This window comes from Erythrolamprus reginae, chromosome 1 (assembly GCF_031021105.1).
Source record: "Erythrolamprus reginae isolate rEryReg1 chromosome 1, rEryReg1.hap1, whole genome shotgun sequence".
NCBI lineage: Eukaryota > Metazoa > Chordata > Lepidosauria > Squamata > Dipsadidae > Erythrolamprus > Erythrolamprus reginae.
Window position 1 is genome coordinate 344,884,369 of NC_091950.1, and position 21,400 is coordinate 344,905,768.

Genomic DNA, 21,400 nt, shown 5'->3' on the forward strand with positions numbered 1-21,400 from the left:
TGAATCTAAGTAAAACTACCTTGTGGTTTTATTATTATACGTACTGTATGTATATTTATTATACATGCTAATATTTAATGCTAAACATTATTATCCCTTCATATTTTAATCATTGTATCAGTGAAGAATTATCAACAAAACAAACCATCATATGCTCTTCACAAAGAGCAAAAATGCTGAAATAGAAGGCAGAATGTAGTTTTAGATTTTGCATCTTTTTGTAAAGGTTTCTTATTTTAAACAGCCAAAGTGATTTAACCAAAGGCATACAATTTCATGATTAAAAGGGATTCTTTATCTGAAAGAATTATAAAAAGGCTTGTGCTTCTATGGAAATTCTAGGCATAGTTTTGTTTCCTTTTTATGATTTGTATAAAATACTGAAAGCCATAGAATTGTTAACTTCATTTTGATTACTGATAGTGATGGACATATACAGTATATCCTGCTTGATTATATCTGCAAGATGTGGAAACTATGAAAACAACAACTGAGGATGTTTGACACACAAGTGATAGCCAAGAGAATCACCATACAACATTAGAGGGGGAAAATCTATAGTGATTGGCAGCAATGGATTCCCGATAGACGCAGGGCTATCCCAGCTTGTTTTCAAACATCTAACTCAGCGGTCCCCAAACTACGGCCCGGGGGCCGGATGCGGCCCGCTGAGGCAATTTATCCGGCCCGCAGGTGAGTCTGTCGGCCTGGAGAAACCCCTGTGGGTTCTGAGCCCCGCCCAGCTTCTCTGGCTGTATCCGGGGACCATGGCAATGTCCCCTGTAAGGCGTGCTGCCACACACACAAAAACAACCCCCCATGCAGGCCGCACTGGGGAGCTGGGCATCAGAGTTGGGGCGGGGAGCGACAAAGAAAGTGCGGGGAAGTCTTGCACCAGTGAAGGTTCGCACACACCTATGTGCGCGAGCTCCTCGTTCTACTGCCAGCTTGCCATGCACCTGGAGGGTGGGGAGGCTGAGCACTCCGCCGCGAACTTCAGAGAGAGAAGTGGGGAGAAAGAAAGAAAAGGGAAAGAGAAGGGAAAAAGAGGGAGGGAAAGAGAAGTGGAGAGGAAGGAAGGAGAGAGGGAAGGAAGGTGGAGAAAGAGAGGGAGAGAGAAAGGGAGGGAGGAAGAGAACTAGAAAGAGAGATAGTGAGAAAGAGAGAAAGAAAGCAAGAGAGAGCAGAGAGAGAAAGAGAGAGAGAGAGAGAAAGAAAAAGCGAGCGAGAGAGAAAGATAGTGAGTGAGAGAAAGAAAGAAAGAGAGAAAAGGAGAGGAAGGAATGAGGGAGGGAAGGAAGGAATGAGAAATGGAGGAAAAAGGAAGGAAGGAAGGAAGAATGAAATGAAGGGAGGGGTGGAGGAAGGACTTTTTTGGGAGGGTGTAAATTTTTTTAAAATTTTCTCTCAACATACATTCAAACAATACAGTGTACCATCTAATTTTCCATGAATAAAATGCAGTATTTTGTTAGTAACTAATATCAATCATCAAAAAAGTTCCAAAAGTTTTTTTTTCTAATTTTGTCATCCAGGTACATACTTTTCTTTTAATTAAATTCCCTCCTTAATGTTCCTTCAAAAAGTGCAACACCAATTATATTTCTAACTTATTAACCATTAGGCCAAAGTGCTTCCCTCTTTCTTTATACATTTTTCATAAGCCAAGAAAACCTTGCATAGCCAATCAGATGTTAACAAAAGAAAATTAAAAACAAAACATAAACTTTTGTGAATTTCAGACTCCCCTCCTCTAAATAGTACGTTCCAATTTTGTTTTTTACTTTAAAATAAGGTATGTGTAGTGTGCATAGGGATTTGTTCATAGTTTTTTTTATAGTCCGGCCCTCCAACAGTCCGAGGGACCGTGAACTGGCCCCCTGTGTAAAAGGTTTGGGGACCCCTGATCTAGCTGAACACCTGATGGCAGCAAAAGTTAAGAATTTTCTGTACTTCTCTGATGAAATCTGGTGATTGTTTAGAGGTTTGTAGCCTAGATAATCTTGCATATGTATGATTCATTAGCTATTAAATTAAAGTTTTCTTTTTCAGCCAAGGAAGAAGAATGTTGTGCTATCTGGCCAAATTTGGGGATATTGATGATTGGGGGTTATCATGAGATAAACATTGTGGTTTTCTCTTACATGGTCATTTTGTAAAGTATAAGCACACTGTTTGCACACTAAAAAGGATGCTGACATGTAATAAGCCTCAGGTAATGAATAAAAACCCTTATGTCTTTGTCTAGTACAGCTTGGCGATTGCTGGGTATTAATAGCCAGGATTAGCAAATGCAGCAGACAGCAAAGCTCCTACTCTTCGCCTTAGCTTCCTCTTTGCTACCAGTCTCCCAGTCTCAGCTCTGAAGAATATAGAGCAGAGGTTTGAAATAGATAAAGCTCAGCTTCCTTCTGTGTAGCTTATCCTGGATTGGGGGTAAAGAATCAAATTCTGGGTTCTGGGAAACCTGAAGATGTCTTTTCAGATTTCTGGCCAGGCACCTTGGAGAAACAACAATCTAACTTTTTTAAACAAAGACCACCCAATCTCTGAACAAGGAGAAACTATAATTGGCTTTTATCTGCTTGCTTTGGGTATGTATGATTACGGTGTCTCTTTGCTTTATGAAATGAAACATACAGGAAAGGTTTAAAATAGACCACTATATTAAAAAATAGAGTCCATTCTTTTTTTCTTGTTCAGTTGTTAGGAGAGCAGAACAATAATATATGTTTATCTTAAAGTAAACAAGAATTTTGAAAGGTGGGAGAGGAAGAAAAAGATTATCAATCCAGTATGCTCTTCAGATAAATTGGACTGGAAACTGATGAAGTTTGAGTTGCAAATAGTTTTATTTCCAAAACTAAACTGCAATCTTTTTTCTGGGGGTGATATAAAAAGAGTCAAGTTGATTGCTGGACCGTGTATTCATAATTCCTGCTGGTTTTGCTGTGTTGCAGAGATAGAAGCAGGTGGTATGATTCCTAGAGAAATTAATTTTGTCTGACTTCAATTGGAACAAATCAGGCAAGCTGACAAAACTCCTATAAGGAAGTATCCATTGAAGAAAGTGTAGGCAACTGTTTTCCTGAAAATAAGACCTTGTCTTATATTTTTTTGACCCCTGAAATAAGCGCTTGGCCTTTTTGCCATGTACACAAAAGCCTGATTGGGCTTATCATCAGGGGATGTTTTATTTTGGGAGAAACAGTATTATCAAAGAATTCCAATGATTGCTGTGTTCTAAGAGCATGTGAAGTGGCAGGGATGGCCACAGTGGTCAGCTGGGGTGGGGGTATTGGTCAGATGTAGTAGCCAGGCTCAGGTGGCTGAGGCCTATTGTCCCATTCTGCACATTTACAGCATCAGTCATTACATTATTTCGATCTACTTCCTAGCGTACATAGTGGGCAACAGGCCCACATTCCATCTCTTCCTTGGTTTTTCTTGGTTTTTGTTAGTTCCACCTCTGCCATTATGGTGTTTCTTTCTGATTTTGTGAAAAAAATTGTGTGATCAAGCAATACTACAAAGAAGAGAAGGCCTGACGAAACAGTAAAAGGTATTCTAAGGATAACTATTGTAGCATTTGAATACACACACACACACACACACACACATTCAGATAGGCCTCTGCTAGATGTGGCTATTTCAATGCATTGAACACAAATGCTATATGTCTGCACACCCCAAATTACCTTTTGAAATATAATCTACTTTACATTCTTGTATCTAGTAGAATAATTTTGCATTTCAATATTTGAGTATTTCAGCATTTTAATTCTGCATTTCAGCATTTCAACTCTGTTGTTGTTGTTGTTGTTGTTGTTGTTATTATTATTATCATCATCATCATCATCATTTAGAGTTGTAATATGTCTATAATTTTCTATTTTAGCCATTTTATAAATATAACGTATGCAATATATTTTATAAATATAATGTATGCAACATATTTTATAATATATTGCATATATTTTATAAATAAAATAAATTGCATATATTTTATATTTTACATTTATTATTATTTTGGTATATATGTTTGCCTTGTATTTTGATTTTTTTATTTAAATTGTTGCATACGTTGTGTATTTATTTTATTTTATTTTATTGGGTTATGTTGCTTTTGCTGTTCAGCAGTTTGAAATTCTAGTTAGCACTTCCTTAAAGAAAACCATAATAGTGCAAAATGCTATCCCTTAGTTAAGGTATGAGCCCAATATTTCTGAAATGTCTTCTGCTTCCATATGTGAGAAGGCCTAATAATCTAAAAGAGGAATTTTGATTGATGTTCCTTTTAAAGTATTACAAAATGTTCAAGAAGAGTAGGCATATTATGGAAGCTTTTAAGAAGAGACTAATAGTCAATTCTGTGAAATGGCATAAGATTTCTTGCTTGACCCACAGGCTGGACTAGACGATCTCCAAGGTCCTTTCCATGACTCTGTTACTACCTTCATATGCTTTTGATGTGAACTTAAACTTTTCTTTAGAGCAAGTACTCTATATATTTTGGGGAGAAGTGATTACACAAATAGCCACCAAATAGGAAATTCTGTATGTAGTCCCCAAAGAATCCCTAAGCAGAATTTGCCTTGGTTTATATGAATGCAGTTTCAAATATTTTATTTAATTTTATGTTCCAGGTTGGATGTCTTGGATTGGGAATAGCATTGTAATTTTTGTATTATATAAACAACGAGCTGTTCTTCAACCTACGGATTATCTGACATTTAATCTGGCTGTGTCTGATGGCAGCATTGCTATCTTTGGTTATTCCCGTGGAATCATTGACATTTTTAATGTGTTCCGAGATGATGGCTTCCTTGTTACATCAATATGGACTTGTCAGGTAGGCAATCCATTTGATCTAATGTGCAATTGTGGAAGTTAAACATCACAGAATATGAAGCCTACTGTCAAGAGCATCCACCTGGGTTTGTCAGAATTTAAAATGGTGGCAGAACCTATGAAATCAAGTCCCTTCCTCTTTTTTTATAGTCGTCCGTTTTGCAACATACATGTAGGCATAGTAATAATAACACTATTTCAACTATCAAGTGTTTAAAAACAAATTAGACAGGTCACAGATCTATTGCCTAAGCAACTATAACTTTATTTTCATATTTCTATAGTTATACTATCTATATATCTACCATCTACTTCTAAACACACAGGTTGTCCTTATTTAATGATGTTAATTGGCACCAGAAACTGCTGTTGAATGACATGGCCATAAAACAAAAACTACTTAGCAATAGCACTATCACTTAGACTTATATACGACTTCACAGTGTTTTACAGCCCCCTCTAAGAGATTTACAACCTGGGTTTTAATTTTAACTACCTCGGAAAGTTGGAATACTGAGTCAACCTTGAGCCAGTGAGGATTGAACCGCCAAACTGTAGTCAGCAGGCAGCTGGCAGTGAGCAGAAGTAGCCTGAAGTACTGCATTCTAACCACTGCACCACCAGGGCTCATTGCAATGGCAGTTGTGTAGGACTCATAGCAATGGCAGTTCCATCAGTATCTGGAACTGCCATTGCTATGAGTCCTATACATTACTATTAAATAATAATGTAATAATGTAATAATTATTAAATTATTAAATGAGGACTGTGCAGATCTTTCAGCAAGGACCTCACATCATCGCAACTGTAAACTTCACTTTATGTGAAGTTTTCAAGAAAATCTAGAATAAAGCAAGGGAAGCCCACATCCACATACAAACACACACATGCACTTATATATAATACACATCATTAATAAATATCATTCTTACACCCTGTATATCTTAAGATGCTAAAACAAATATTTCATTCTTTAAAATTTCATACAAAACTGCTGCTCAGATTACATAAATATTGAATTATGAAAAATGAACTCAATTACATTACAGAGCCTTAAGTAGAACCTATGGAGACTTCTCCCCATTTTATAGTTGAAAAACCATTTTGCTGACATTTGTGAATGCAGAAGGGTTTGTTGCCTGCCACTTAATCTGGAGCATGGAATTGTCAAATCCTTCTCTTGTCATTGTTTCCTTTGTTATTATTTTGTCTGGAACATTCGACTTTATAAATAAGACCCTTGCCAGCATATAACATTCTATTTTTAAATATTTTAAACCTGAAGCAAGGAAATTGAAAGCATGAGTTAGCGCCAGTAGTGGGTTCTAAAACACTTTACTACTGGTTTGCACACAGACTCATGCACATCCGCACGGAAGTGTCCCTGGTGGGTGGGCGGAGCTTCCACTGCTGGCGCGAATGGCTCTTAGAACCAGGCTAAACCGGGAGCAACCCACTGCTGGTTAGCACCTTTTATAAACTGTTGTTATCTTACGCTATTGGATTTTCTTGAGAGGTTCAATATAGAAAGCAAGGAAAATATATTGCAGAAAACATACATATGTGAATGTATATGTACACTTGCCTAGCCTAGCATAGCCTAGTTTAGCCTAGCCTAGCCTAGCCTAGCCTAGCCTAGCCTAACCTAGCCTGGCCTGGCCTGGCCTGGCCTGGCCTGGCCTGGCATGGCATGGCATGGCATGGCATGGCATGGCATAGAATATACAGGATGATCTTAAATATGTAAAACATTTTCCTGTGGTCAGTGTTGAATATTGTAGAAGGGGAGCCATTTTAATCTAAAGTAACAAAAAAATCTAGAATCTTGTTGCCATTTTATAAGTTTTATTCAAACACATTACAGCTCACTCCATTATTTATTAGATTTGTATGCCGCCCCTCTCCGGAGACTCGGAGCGATGCATAGATGCATAGAATGGCTAAACTGATGTAGGATTTAAATTGAGGTGAGGTGAGGGGAAGAAGGGATGGTAATAGTTATGCAGATGCAGGTTACATGGAAAATTTAATTTAATTTAATTTAATTTAATTTAATTTAATTTAGTTTAGTTTAGTTTAGTTTAGTTTAGTTTAGTTTAGTTTAGTTTAGTTTAGTTTAGTTTAGTTTAGTTTAGTTTAGTTTAGTTTAGTTTAGTTTAGTTTAGTTTAGTTTAATTTAATTTAATTTAATTTAATTTAATTTAATTTAATTTAATTTAATTTAATTTAATTTAATTTAATTTAATTTTAGATTTGTATGCCGCCCCTCTCCGAAGACTCGGGGCGGCTCACAACAGCAATAAATACAGTAAACAATGTTACCAATTCAATTAATAAAAGTAGAATTAAAACCTCTTAATATTAACAACAATCAATACAACACGGTCATACCATTCTCAAGATATTTGTTTATTTATTCATCAGGCATGTATTAAATAACAGATATAAAACATAATTATGAATACATGAAATACGAATAAAAGGGAACATAAGTCTAAGAAGAAGGGCGGCATAAAAATCAAATAAATGAATGAATGAATGAATGAATGAATGAATGAATGAATAAATAAATAAATAAATAAATAAATAACATTAGGACAGGGATGGTAGGCATGCTGGTGTGCTTATGCACACTCATTAAAGATCTCTTAGGAATAGGGTGAGGTTGAAAGTAGACATTGTATGGTTAAAGTTTTGCGGGTTTGGGGAAGAAATCACAATTTCAGGTAATGCATTCCAGGCATTGATAACTCTGTTACAGAATCGAGTTTGCACCTATTGTGTGCTTGTGTATTGTTGTTGAAGCTGAAGTAATCATTGACAAGTAGGACATTGTAGCGGATAATTTTATGTACTATGCTTAGGTTGGATCGAAGACAATGACATTCTAAATTGTCTAGGTCCAAAATTTCAAGTCTGGTGGCATAAGGTATTCTGTTGCGAGCAGAGGTGTGGAGGACTCTTCTCATGAAATATCTTTGGACTCGTTCAATTGTATTAATGTCTGATATGCAATCCAGGTTCCAGACAGATGAGCTGCATTCATTAATTATCTAGCAAAAATTTTATATGTCCTAGTTTGTAGTTCAATATTACTGGAGAAGAAGCTATGCAAGATTAGGTTAACAACTTTTAATGCCTTTTTGGCAATGCTGTTACAATGAGCTCTAGTACTTAGATCATTTGAGATGAGTACTCCAAGGTCCTTGACAGAGTGAGGGTCATCTACAAATAAACGTAAAGAGGAAAGAAAGAGACAGAGAGAGAAATCATATAATATCATCAGTGACAGTGAGAGCTGGGTTTGTTTCCTGATTATATACAGTAGTATGCCATTCCAGTTTTAGTGGGTATGTGGTTTTCTCCTTGATAGTTCCTTGATTAGATAGCCTTTTCTGCTTAATACTTGTTGTGGTGTTGGTGTTGGTGTTAGTTGCAAACTCGTGTGCAACCTATCATGACCCCATGGACAATGTTCCTCCAGGCCTTCCAGTCCTCTACCAACCCCGGGTATCCATTTAAGCTCATGCTGACTATTTCAATAACTACATCCATTCTCTGCATACCTTCTTCTTTTGCCGTCAATCTTGCCCATCATTAGGTCTTCTCCAATGAATCCTTCCTTCTCATTATCTGGCTGAAGTATTAATTCCTGGTTATTTGGGCATAGGTTGATAAAGAGGATGTGTTCTTTTGCTTCCTTCTAAGTTTTGTGCTGTCTCTTTTGAACGGTGGGTAAATATAATTTATCTCTATGTGTAGATTGATGGCAGATTCATCTGAAAGACAAGGAGGATTCCTTCGGGACTGCCTTCTGCGGCATGAATCCCAGTGACCGATTAGGTCCCACAGAGTTGGCCTTCTCCAGGTCCCATCGACAAAACAATGCTGTATGGCGGGACCCAGGGGAAGAGCCTTCTCTGTGGCAGCCCTGACCCTCTGGAATCAACTCCCCCCAGAGATTAGGACTGCCCCCACCCTCCTTGCCTTTCGTAAACTCCTAAAAACCCACATTTGCCGCCAGGCGTGGGGAAATTGATCCCCCTCGGCCACTCCGTTTTATGTATGGTTTGGGTTGTATGAGTGTTTTTAAATCAAGGGTTTTAACTGTTTTCCTGTTTTAGTCATTGGATTTGTATTTTGATTTCTTGTTGTGAGCCACTCCGGGTCTTTCGAGAGGGGCGGCGTACAAATCTAATAAATAAATAAATAAATGAATGAATGAATGAATAAATGGATGGATGGATGGATGAATAAATAAATAAATGAATAAATAGATGGATGGAGGGATGGATGGATGGATGAATACATACATACATACATACATACATACATACATACATACATACATACTGTACATACATAAATCAGTCAGTCAATCAATCAATCAATCAATCAATCAATCCCCATCTTATATTTTTTTGAGCCTGAGCGGACCGGTATTGCTGAAGAAAGGACTGGCCCAAATTCATTCAGCAGTCTTTCTGCCTAAGGAAATTTCTGGCCTCATGCTTTCACCCACCAACCCAAACTGTTTCTTGGGATCCATGTGCCAACATTTAAGTCAAGCGGGAGTTCAGGTTAAACCCAGGACTTTAAAGGCCCAGTTTTTATCTGAAACATATAGAATTGTATCAGCCTAAGAGCGGGACTATGCTGGAGAGACAGAATGAAAGATCAGCTTTCATCAGGAATTCTTATGAACTTTTCTTGTTAATTATTAATTGTTAAACTCATTAATGTTTACTTGGAAATAATTTCTGTGGAGTACAAGAAAACACAATTGTGGCTTTGGGTGTAATCTTGTTTACTTCATCCTGAGAGGAAACACATTGGACTTGAGTAGTACTGCTATATAGAATTATGGTACTAATGCATAAAGCACAAGAAGAAAATTGCATAAATACAATATAATAATTGCATAGGTTGTTTTGCTTAACATACAGACAATACATAAGATAAAAATTAATGAATCCCTATTTTATAGAAAGAGCAATCTTAGTATAAAACTGGCAATCTGTTAATATTTTCTAATCACAAAAACAAAAAGCCAAGGGAGTCAATAATAAAATTAGCTAAACATTCTTGATGTACATTTTTGTACAATATAGTCAATCATTACTTTCATCCTCTCTTGAATAGAAAACTTCACTAAATTGAAAAAAACCTATTCAAACCACAAATTTGGAGGTGTAAAATCCAGCAATGCTGCTTGATATTTGATTTGTTCTTTGGAACAAATTCAAGAACATAGAATTCCTTCTGCCCACTGACGGCATTCTTTCTTCCCAGGCAGTAATTGCATTAGCTAACCTATGTTTGCTTGGATTCTTTGGTTTTGAGTCTACATATTGTGTGATCTGAAGCGCTGGACGAACCCTGTGGTTTGGAAGGCATGCTCTAAGGCTCAGCGTATGCTGTATGATCCAGGGGTGAATTCTAACTTACCTCACTGCCGGTTCGCTTCCTCCCGCGCCACTTGGCTGCACCTCTCCCTGGCATAACATATATTTTTCATAGCGTGTGAGATATATATACAGTAGATAGATAGATAGATAGATAGATAGATAGATAGATAGATAGATAGGTGGGTGGGTGGGTGGGTGGGTGGTGGGTGGGTGGGTGGGTGGGTGGGTGGGTGGGTGGTTGGGTGGGTGGGTTGGGTTGGAGGGAGGGAGGGAGGTAGATAGGTAGATAGGTAGATAGGTAGATAGGTAGATAGATAGATAGATAGATAGGTGGGTGGGTGGGTGGGTGGGTGGGTGGGTGGGTGGGTGGGTGGGTGGGTGGGTTGGGTTGGAGGGAGGGAGGGAGGTAGATAGGTAGATAGGTAGATAGGTAGATAGGTAGATAGGTAGATAGATAGATAGATAGATGGGGGGGTGGGGGGGTGGGGGGGTAGGGAGGGAGGGAGGGAGGTAGATAGATAGGTGGGTGGGTGGGTGGGTAGGGAGGGAGGGAGGTAGATAGGTAGGTAGGTAGGTAGGTAGGTAGGTAGGTAGGTAGATAGATAGATAGAGACAGAATCAGAGACAGAGATTTATTTATTTATTTATTTGTTTGTTTGTTTGTTTATTTATTAGATTTGTATGCCGCCCCTCTCCGTAGACTCTTAAAACCAAGAGGTGCCACTTCTCTCTAATCCAGCAATTCTCAGGCTCATCATACAGTATGTACTTCATTAAGACATACAGTATGTACTTTAACTCCCAGAATTCCCTGGCTGGAGAATTTTGAGAGTTCAAATCCATATGTCTTAAAGTTGAAGTTGAAAACATTGCGCTAATCTGTACATTTATGTATTTATTTAGATTGATGGATTTCTGACATTGCTCTTTGGCCTCGCCAGTATTAATACACTCACAGTGATTAGTGTAACTCGATATATAAAAGGGTGCCATCCCAACAGAGGTAAGAGATTTAGGAAATACAAATTTCACTCAAATATATTTGCACTATTAAAAAAGTTTTTAAGAAATCAGAGTGTATATATGCTGTTGTTCAAATACTATGGCCCAAGGGCTTTGTTTAGTGACCGTTTGAAGTTACAATGGCACTGAAAAAAGTGACTTGTGACCATTTTTCACACCTACAACTGTTGCAGCTTCCCTATGGTTACGTGATTGAAATTCAGATGCTCAGCAACTGATTCATCTTTACTATGATTGCAGTATCCTGGGATCATGTGATCACTTTTTGCAACCTTCAAGCCAATGGGGAAGCCAGATTCACTTAACCACCATGTCACTAACTTAATAACTGGAGAGATTCACTTAAAAACTATGGCAAGAAAGGTCGTAAAATGGGACAAAACTCACTTAACAAATGTTTCACTTAGCAACAGAAATTTTGCGCTCAATTCTGGTTGTAAGTGGACTATCTTTACTGGCATCCAGCATACTGAGGTATCAGGTTGGAGAAGGCTTCTTTCAATAAATTTACATTACATTTACTAATGAATATGTTCATTGTTTTCACTAATTCAGGACAAAAGCACAGATTTTTTTATTACATGCCTTTGTTTATACAGTGATCCCTCATTTTTCATGGGGGATGCGTTCCAAGACCACCCTCGAAAAATGAATTTTCGTGAACTAGAGGATAGTTATTTAACAAGTATTTGGACATTTAAAACCCTCCCTGTATTTTTAACAAACCACCGCTGCTGACCGCTGAGAGAGACTGGCTTCTCTCAGCGGTCAGCAGCGGTGGTAGCGGCTTTTCTGTAGTAGGGCGGCAACGGATGATCTTCTCCGAGTTGAGAAACAAGACAAGCCAAGCCTTCCTTGTAACGCAGGGTCAGAAGGAAGCCGCCGCTGCAGTTTCCCCTCCCCCCCCACACACAAACCGTCCCTGCCCCGACGTTCTAAGGCGTGAGGCCTCTGCTGGGAATGGGGATGGGGAGGGCACAGCAATCGCCATGAATATTTTGAATATCATCTTTCACAGTTTTCCTGGATTTTCCTTCATTATTCGCAATATAGTGGCCATAAGCCCCCTTTGAAAAAAACCCGTGAAGTAGCGAATCTGCAAAGATGAACCACGAAGTAGCGAGGGATTACTGTATATACAGTACATGCATACAGTTTAGGGGCTGTCCACTCCAAATTATTTTTATACTTTCAAGCCCATGCATCCAGAAAAAAATTATACAAACGAAGCAAAATTCCTGCAGAGTCTTGATAGTCATTCTCTCTAAAGGCCGCTTACAACATATCAGAAACAATATACTTATAAATATCTAAAAATCAATTTAGCTAATTACTTTAAAACCTTAATAATCACTCATTCCCATTCGAACAGCTAGGAGGCTAGAGTCTAATAGCCTCAAGCCTGGTGGCATAAATGAGTCTTAAGAATCTTACGGAAGGTGAGGAGGGTGGGGGACAGTGTGAATCTCCAGTGGGGAGCTGATTCCAAAGCGCTGGGACCCCCACAGAGAAGGCTCTTCCCCTACGCCTCGCCAAGCAACATTGTCTAGTTGACGGGACCTGGGGAAGGTTGATCCTGTGCGATCTAGCCAGTTGCTGGGCCTTATATGGCAACCAGCCTCTTGAATTGCATCAGGAAACAATGAAGCTTACTACAAAGAAGTGGTATTACATGAGCATCCTGTGGCCCATTGCTGCCCATGTCATTCATTCATTCATTCAATCATTCATTCAATCATTCATTCATTCATTCATTCGATTGCTGCCCAATCCCATGGGACTGGATATCAAATTGGCTCTCCTAATTTCTTGATGGAACATTATTTATTATTATACTATTGTGAAAGTATTAAAACCCATTTTTGGTGTTTATTTCAGTATACTGTATCAGCCTGAGCAGTGTCTCCTTTGCTATTTTTCTTATCTGGACAACAGCTTTCTTCTGGTCAGTGGCTCCACTCTTGGGATGGGGGAGCTATACAGGTAAAAAAAGATTCAGATTATTTTGCATGTTCAAGTATGACTACCTTTGATAATGCTGCCACCAAATTAGCTATCACTTCTATATTGAAAGATGGACGGAGGGAAGGAGGGAGGGAGAAAAGGAAGGAAGGAAGGAAGGAAGAGGGAGGGAGGGAGGGAGGGGAGGGAGGGAGGAAGGGAGGGAGGGAGGAAGAGGGAGGGAGGGAGGGAGAAAAGGAAGGAAGGAAGGAAGGAAGTCATTATGGTAAAAATGTCACAGTCTTCCCAATAGAAAATTATTTCACTTCCCAATACTGTATACATTTCACTGTCCTCTTTGATATGCCTTAAGACATTCTAACCTTTCTCTCTAGTAACCACCACCTAACAGAGTATTTTTTAATGCAAAGTTAAAAATGACATGATTTAAAAACTGTACAATGAACCAAGTTCTCCTGCTTCCTAGACCGGATGTATGGAACATGTGAAATCGACTGGACAAAGGCCAATTTCTCAACCACATATAAGTCCTACATTGTGTCAGTGTTCATCTGCTGTTTCTTTGTGCCTGTGATAGTCATGGTTTTCTCATACACGTCCATCATCAATACAGTTAAGTCAAGCCATGCATTAAGTGGAATGGGTGACCCAACGGATAGACAGCGGAGGATGGAACAAAGTGTTACCAGGGTAAGGTCTTGCCATTTTTCTCTTGCTAGAATGAAATTGCAAAAACTCCTATTGTATAGTGGGCTTCAGCAGGCAAGAAACAGACCATAATAGATGCAACAACATTTATTAACTGAAAACTGCAACTGAGGAACTGCAGGCAAATCCCTGTAATTTACACTCTGGGCCCACAGGGCCTTAACCAATCATAATATGATATATTATAATATGAGCAAGGGTTGCGCAGCAGGTAGATTGTTGTACTGCAGGCCACTGAAGCTGACTGTAGATCTGTAGGTCAGTGGTTCAAAGCTCATCACCGGGTCAAGGTTGACTCAGCCTTCCATCCTTCCATCCTGAGCAGTGAGAAATTCAGTGAGGACACGCTGCTTGTAACGTACATCACTTACAGACGCCATTTTAAAACACTGCTGCAGCTACGCTATCTGTCTGAAGAAACACAAAATTTACACACGCAGTCCTGACAATTCAAATAATGTATATCTAAAGTTTCGCATTCATACCTGTAGGCTGAGAAAAAAAATGTGGTGCCTTTCTTTCTGGGTGACCCTTGCACCTTTAAAATTTAAACGTCTAAGTACATTTTTTTAAAAGAAAAGAAAAAAAATGCATACCTATTCAATTATCTCTTAAGCTTCGGTATATATAGCTTAACTCCTGCTGCCTCCTTTTCTAGTTTTGTCATCCAGATATCCATTATCTTCTAATTAAATTCACCATTAATATTCCTTTAAATGTTTAGTAAAATACTTCTAACTTCTTAAAACTATGCCGTAGTGCCTCCTACACCTTCTTATTCATTTTTCTAATAACTAAAAACCCTTATATAACTTATCTATTTAAAAAAAGACAATTTTCAAACCTTTTTCCATCTCCCTCTTGATGGTACAATATATATTCACTAATTGTAAATTTTCAAAATTTAATAACCTTATGAATCAAATTAACTCTTATGCTTAAATATACCCTACATTTTCTAAATTTTAATCCAAATCGAATTAGCAACCATTTTTCCTATGTTTTAGTTATAATCAATCTTTCTTCTAACTACATATGTATATTTTATCAAACATAATCAGTTTATATCCTTTTCATAAATTCCATTCTAAAATTTCTTTCTTCCGGATTGTTGATTTCTAACGTAACATTCATTAAATCTAAATTGGCTAAGCTGTTGGCCATGGAAATGGAAACCAGCAAGTTTCATTCTTCTGTTTTCTCTCATCTAGATTTCCCTTGTTGTCTGCACATGTTTTATTGCTGCCTGGTCTCCATATGCCGTCATTTCCATGTGGTCTGCCTGTGGTTACACCGTCCCCAACTTAACTAGCATCTTTGCCAGCCTTTTTGCAAAATCAGCCAGCTTTTATAACCCTATCATCTACTTCGGGATGAGCTCCAAATTCCGAAAAGATATCTCCATCTTCTTCCACTTTGCCAAAGAAATCAAGGACCCTGTAAAGCTCAAACAGTTCAAGATCCTCAAGCATAAAATGGACAACTCCCCATCTGGTGGAGAAGAGAAGAAGGCAATAAAGGCACAGCCTGCCCTGCATTCTGATTCAGAGAAGGGGAGTCATTCTAATATGCCTCCCCCAGTAAATAAAGAAGAGGGTTTAGTTGCTTTTGATAACTTGCTCTCAAATTCTGACATTGAATGTGATCGACTGTGAACGTGAGCAATGATGGACATCTAATTCATGCAACATCAGAATATGGATTTCTTTGAGTGTCCTTTCTCTGTCTCCACCGTGTCATATGAAAGCCTATTTGATTTTAAACAAAGTTAAGAGATATGAAAGTAAGAACAAAATCGTAAGACTGATAACGTTTATGGAGATTCTCAGTCATCCAGGTCAAAGTTATCACAAAGGTGCTTTTTCAGGAGACAACTTGACTTTCTGGTTTTTCTTTGAAGATGTTTTGCTTCTCACCCAAGAAGACCTGAAGAAGCTGAAGAAGCTGAAGAAGCTTCTTGGATGACAAGCAAAAACATCTTCAAAGAAAACCAGAATGTCCAATTGCTTCTTGAAAAAGTATCTTTTGAAACAAGATTGATAACATTTCTTGGTAGGTGACTACATATGAAGTAAAACAGTACAGACTTAACATGAATTGTATTTATTTCCATTCTAGTGCTCAAAGATTGCAGGAGAAAGATGTTCTTGCACAATTCTTATTCTCTGGCAGATTTAACAAAAATGACAAATTTCCCCTCCCCAGTCTTGGAAATTAGAAGCTACGTTTTTCTGCCTTTTGATTCCTTGCTTGGAATTCTGTGTTCTTTTGTTTGCTTTACCAAAGCGCAATATTGCTTTGCCAACAGCATTTGAATGTGGCTCCACATTCAGCCACCAGAGGGTGGACAATAATTAATGTTCTTACTAAAATATACTAACTGCTACAGAGACTGTTGTGAAAATCAAACCATTAATAGCCAGTCCTGGGGGTGGCAGTCTTGATTCTTTAATCATAGCTGAATATAGATTACAAACAAAAGCTAGTTTATATATATTTAGGTAATGCTTAAGAAAACAGCTAAATTAGCCAATTTAAAGAAAGGAGAAAACAGTTTTTTTTCTAAATATTCTGGAAAATAAAACTATTATTCCATATTATTATTGTTGCTATTACACTGCCTTTTTAATATATCTATATACTATTAAAATGTTCATTGTGTCTGTCTGTCTGTACCATGTCAGCCCAAATGCTGCAACAATTTTTGAATCTAGACACCTAAAATCCACTAAGTTAAAGAAGGCATACAAATCTATGGCCCATTACTCCAGTGGCTTCGAAGTTTCTGAAGATTTATTTGAAAAACTGTGGCTGTTGCAACAGTCCCATTTCTGGTACTCTCTGAAAGCTTCCCTCAAGGAAGTCAATGGCAAATCGGAAGTCAAATTAGAAGTCACTCCTGCTCCAACTGCTTTTTTGCTCATAGTTATTGTGTTTATCTGGTTTCATCAGACTGTACTACCTTTCTCTCAAAGGATGACCAAATAGGTCACTGGATTATCCAGTTTATCTATATACATAAAATTCTTTCCATCTATTTCCCCACAATAACAACAATCCTGTGAGATGGGCTTGAGGGAGGGAGGGAGGGAGGGAGAGAGAGAGAGAAAGAGACTAATCCAGAAGCAAAGATCATATTCAGGAATATTTTGTAAGGAGAAAATGAAGTAAAAGTGAAAAATTCTAGCTATGCAGCTTTAATAATGACATATAACTTGGACTAGCCATGTGAATTCTATCTGAGAACGTCTGTGGAGATTCTCAATTATCCAGGTCATGGTTATCCAAAGATGAGAAGTGAAACATCTTCAAATAAAAAGCAGTTCAAGACAATGTGAGAATCCCATTTTACTTAAAAATCCTGACCGACATTTTTAAATTTTTTATTTAATCTTCCTTCAATAAATAGTCCAAGACCATGATATTTATATACTGTATAATGAAATGTTTGGGTTCATTTAATTCAAGCACCCATCCCCATGGACAGTAATATTGTTTAGGCTACTAAAACAAAAACAAAACCCCAATCACAACAAAACCTTAAGTTGAATGCAGTGTGTTTTAATAATATGAATGATGTTAAAGCAGAATTGTACACATATCTTGGTAGAAGAACTGAAATTTGGGATATTGCAGCGTGGATGCAAAATTAACTTCGGTTAGTAAAAATTTCATACAAAACAATGTTGGGACAGCTGTGTAACATTAATTATTTGTCAAATTCGCCATGTTACATTGCTATCACGTGACATCATGACTTTTCCCCATTCGTGGAACTGGGGTGGGCGTGGCTAGTGCATGCCACCAGTCTGACAATCCTGAGCTAATGAATCTGTGTCAACCATTATAATACTTTATAAAATCCACAGCTAGATTCACATAACATAAAAATGGTGTGTAAACCCAGTCAATCAGCCAGTGGAAAACATCTGACATTGGCCTATATTCTTAACTCTTTTTTCTTTTTGTGCATATGTATATATCCAAGACATAATATTGTTCCTTTGACTATTAAATGAGTGGATTGGGGAGAAAAACTACTAATAGTTTGCAAGCCAGTAGAACTGTACATAGTTCAGTAGGGAGAGGATAGGTGCCTCATGTGTTTTCACAAAGACTACATTTTTCTATTTGTGATTTTTGGGATGATTACCAATTTTTTTTTACCCACCTTCCTTTCCTTCCTTGGTATATTTGTTTTAAGATTGTCATCTGTAATTTTTATTTCATAACAAATAAACAGTATAAGCAATAAGAAAGAACCACAGACAAACTGAAGGTATATTCATTTTTGGAAGAGATTGGGATAATTCCCTCCTTTTTTCTGCCATCACTCTTAAAAAGTTAATAGTATGTTTCTTCTTATGTGGAGCTTCATGTGAGTCAAGGGCACTAACTCTATAGCTTTTCCTTTACTTGGAAACCAAAGCAGGAGGGGCTAGTTAGTACAAGCTATACATTTGCTGTGGGGGGTTTTTCTCAACTGTAACACAGCTACAGTGCAGTTAATACAGATCAACAAACTCCTACTTCTAAAAGCCAATCTTCTGCTTAATACTGCTAGCTTCAAGACTAAGTTGATAATTGTTTTTCTTACAAATGAAAGAGAAGGATGACATTGGTTTTTTAGGTCCACAGAACTAGTGTAATGTGATTGATTCTAGAACTCCTGGAAGCCATTTGACTGGACACACTCTTTCTTTCAAAATGGATAAATATTCACCATAGATAATCTTTGAACCATTTGGATTGTTGAACTAGATGTCTTAGGATCTGGGAAAACTCCAAATGGCTTCTGAATGAACAACAGATTTCTATACTCATGCTTTTTCCTATCCACAAAGTCACCTTGAACCTATCACAATTATATTAGGCTTTTACTAACAAGGTGTGGGATAGTTTGGCTTTCCCAGAAAAAAGAATGAAAAACAACCCATTAATAAAACAAACAGAGTGTAAAAATATTTGGGAATGAAGTAGAAAAGCAGTCGGTCTCAATTTCCTGGTGGAAATAATCTTTGGAACAATTACTTCTTGAAAAGATCTTCTTGAACTTAACAGCATGGCTGATGTTTGACCTCTGCATACTAAGCCATGGCATTTCACAGTAGTCAACAAACAAGCAAGACAAAGAAAGTCAGAGAATAGATGTGTGGGGCTTTAATTAAACTAAATCCTATGGTGACATTCCTTCAACTTCAACAATGTAATCACAGAAATTGGTTGTATAAAATTCCCCTAGCAGTTCAAGCCAGCTGCTATTACAAAATAATTAAGAAAGGTCAGGTTTTAAAAAACGTAACTTTTGTTTGAAGTAAAAAATAAGAAAAAGGAACGCTGACTCAGAGCTTTAGAGGATTTATGGTTTTGGTTTTTGATTGCTTATTTGGAACTGGTTGGGTTTTTTTAGTTCAATTGGACCTAAGTATACCTTTGGCACACATTAACCAGGAAAATGTCTAGGTTTGCATCAACTTCCTTTAAAATGTCGTCTAACAGTCTGAGTATTGTCATAGTTTATTACTTATTTTGATTAATATTTCTGCAACTCTTTCTATTAAATCCCTGACAGATTCAAGAGAGTTTTCTGCTCACACAGAGTTGCAAACTTTGTGGATATTCCTATATACAGTAGGTATCATTTGGGTTTTTTATTTAACTTTCCAGTTTAGTCAATAGCCCTAATAATTTCTGGAGGCTTCTCCATAGTTCTTTCTGCAACCCTGCTTAATTTTCAGGGGTAGAGAAAGGTGTTGAGGTTGTCAACTACTAATGTTCTGAAAAAAGGTGGTTGCAAACCACTTTCATATTTCTGCCCCAAACAGACATGCATCCTTGAAGTAATCAAGTGTCAAGCATAACTAGAAGGAAGTTTGAATCTATGTTTCAGTCAAGTAATTTTACATTTTTTTTACCATATTGCTTTACAGTGTTCCCTCGATTTTCGCGGGTTCGAACTTCGCGAAAAGTCTATACCACGGTTTTTCAAAAATATTAATTAAAAAATACTTTGCGGGTTTTTTCCCTATACCACGGTTTTTCCCACCCAATGACGTCATATGTCATCGCCAAACTTTCGTCTTCCTTTAATAAATATTTTTTTTAATAAAGTTTAATAAATAAACATGGTGAGAAATAATCTAAATGGTTGCTAAGGGAATGGAAAATTGCAATTTAGGGGTATAAAGTGTTAAGGGAAGGTTTGTGATACTGTTCATAGCCAAAAATAGTGTATTTACTTCCGCATCTCTACTTCGCCGAAATTCGACTTTCGCGGGCGGTCTCGGAACGCATCTCCCGCAAAAATCGAGGGAATACTGTATAGTCAATAATAAAATGGCCATTCATGCTTCCTTCAGACACAAAATAGTGTGTGATTTTTTTAGCATCCCATAAATCATTGTCAGAAAAGTTAGTGCAAAAAGAATAAGCTTATTATTATGTAGAAAATATTAGGATATAATCAATATTATATAGATTGACCCAAGATCTTTGATTGCTAGGGGTAAAGAGACAAATAGTACATTCTTAAATCAAGGTATAGAATTGCGATAACCAAATTTATTTTGTATCTGAGAAGAAGACAAAATTCTATTACTGTTCTTCTACCACACAGAAGTAAAAACATAAGAAGAAATGACTAAAATTTGTAGAGCTATTGATAACTCAACTCTCCTTTCTGAGGCACCACTTGTCTTTTCTTAATGATAGAAGTTGTCCTGCCTTGTTCCAAGGGTTCCCTCATACTTAACTGTGCTGTTATCAGAATGACCTATCAGAGAATCCTGATGAAGAGCCCAGAGACTGGTGCCAAGATAGCATAAATAGGACATGCTTAAGAAGGCTTTGTGTCTTAACATCATAGCAAACTGACCTTCTGATCCTGAATAAGTAGAACAGGGTCAGATCTTGTTAATCTCTTGATGGCAGATAATCAGGAAACATCAGGATTGTAGACCAGACAGGGATGTAAAAGATCAGAAGATAATGAAAATTGTTCCCATGTTACCAAGCAAACAGCAGAAATATATCATCCTAATTACCAATATGCAAGTTCTACTTGAGGCACATTTTACTTTATCTGCTTAACAAGATTTGGAGAGCTATATTAGATTTTAAACAACACACATACTTTTAAACTAAGCTTTCAAAGATTTTCACTTGTTACAATTTATTTAAATATTTTAAAAGTGAATTTGAACCTGTGAATATTTTATGTGTGTGTATATATAAACATCCTCAACCCTGAGCTACAAATACTTTCTTCTATTGGTATATCTTTTTCCTATTATTAGGCTTTTTTATTGAAAACCTTGGATGGCATTTATGGAACTACTGCAAATATTTTAAACTAGTAACCCATGTCAATATTTTCTGAGTTAGATTTGCAAATGGATAACCTGTTAAAACATGACTAGTATTTCTGGATCATTTTTGAATGCATACTT

The 21,400-nt window shown here is 37.3% G+C and overlaps 1 protein-coding gene across 1 annotated transcript; it reads left to right on the plus strand.

Moving 5' to 3' along the window:
* The first annotated feature begins 2,473 nt into the window (after window positions 1-2,473).
* LOC139161535 (visual pigment-like receptor peropsin) lies at window positions 2,474-15,607 on the plus strand. The gene is made up of 6 exons (XM_070740795.1): window positions 2,474-2,594; window positions 4,647-4,852; window positions 11,163-11,262; window positions 13,161-13,265; window positions 13,711-13,934; window positions 15,164-15,607. Exons 1-6 carry the CDS (start codon window positions 2,474-2,476, stop codon window positions 15,605-15,607), a joined length of 1,200 nt encoding a protein of 399 aa, XP_070596896.1.
* The last annotated feature ends 5,793 nt before the right edge of the window (window positions 15,608-21,400 follow it).

Bases quoted from the DNA above. Each gene is read 5' to 3' on its own strand.
- LOC139161535 (XM_070740795.1), top strand. From the start codon at position 2,474: ATGTCTTTTCAGATTTCTGGCCAGGCACCTTGGAGAAACAACAATCTA. The intron at 4,853-11,162 runs GTAGGCAATCCA...GTATTTATTTAG, and splicing joins CATCAATATGGACTTGTCAG to ATTGATGGATTTCTGACATT. The intron at 13,935-15,163 runs GTAAGGTCTTGC...TCTCTCATCTAG, and splicing joins TGGAACAAAGTGTTACCAGG to ATTTCCCTTGTTGTCTGCAC.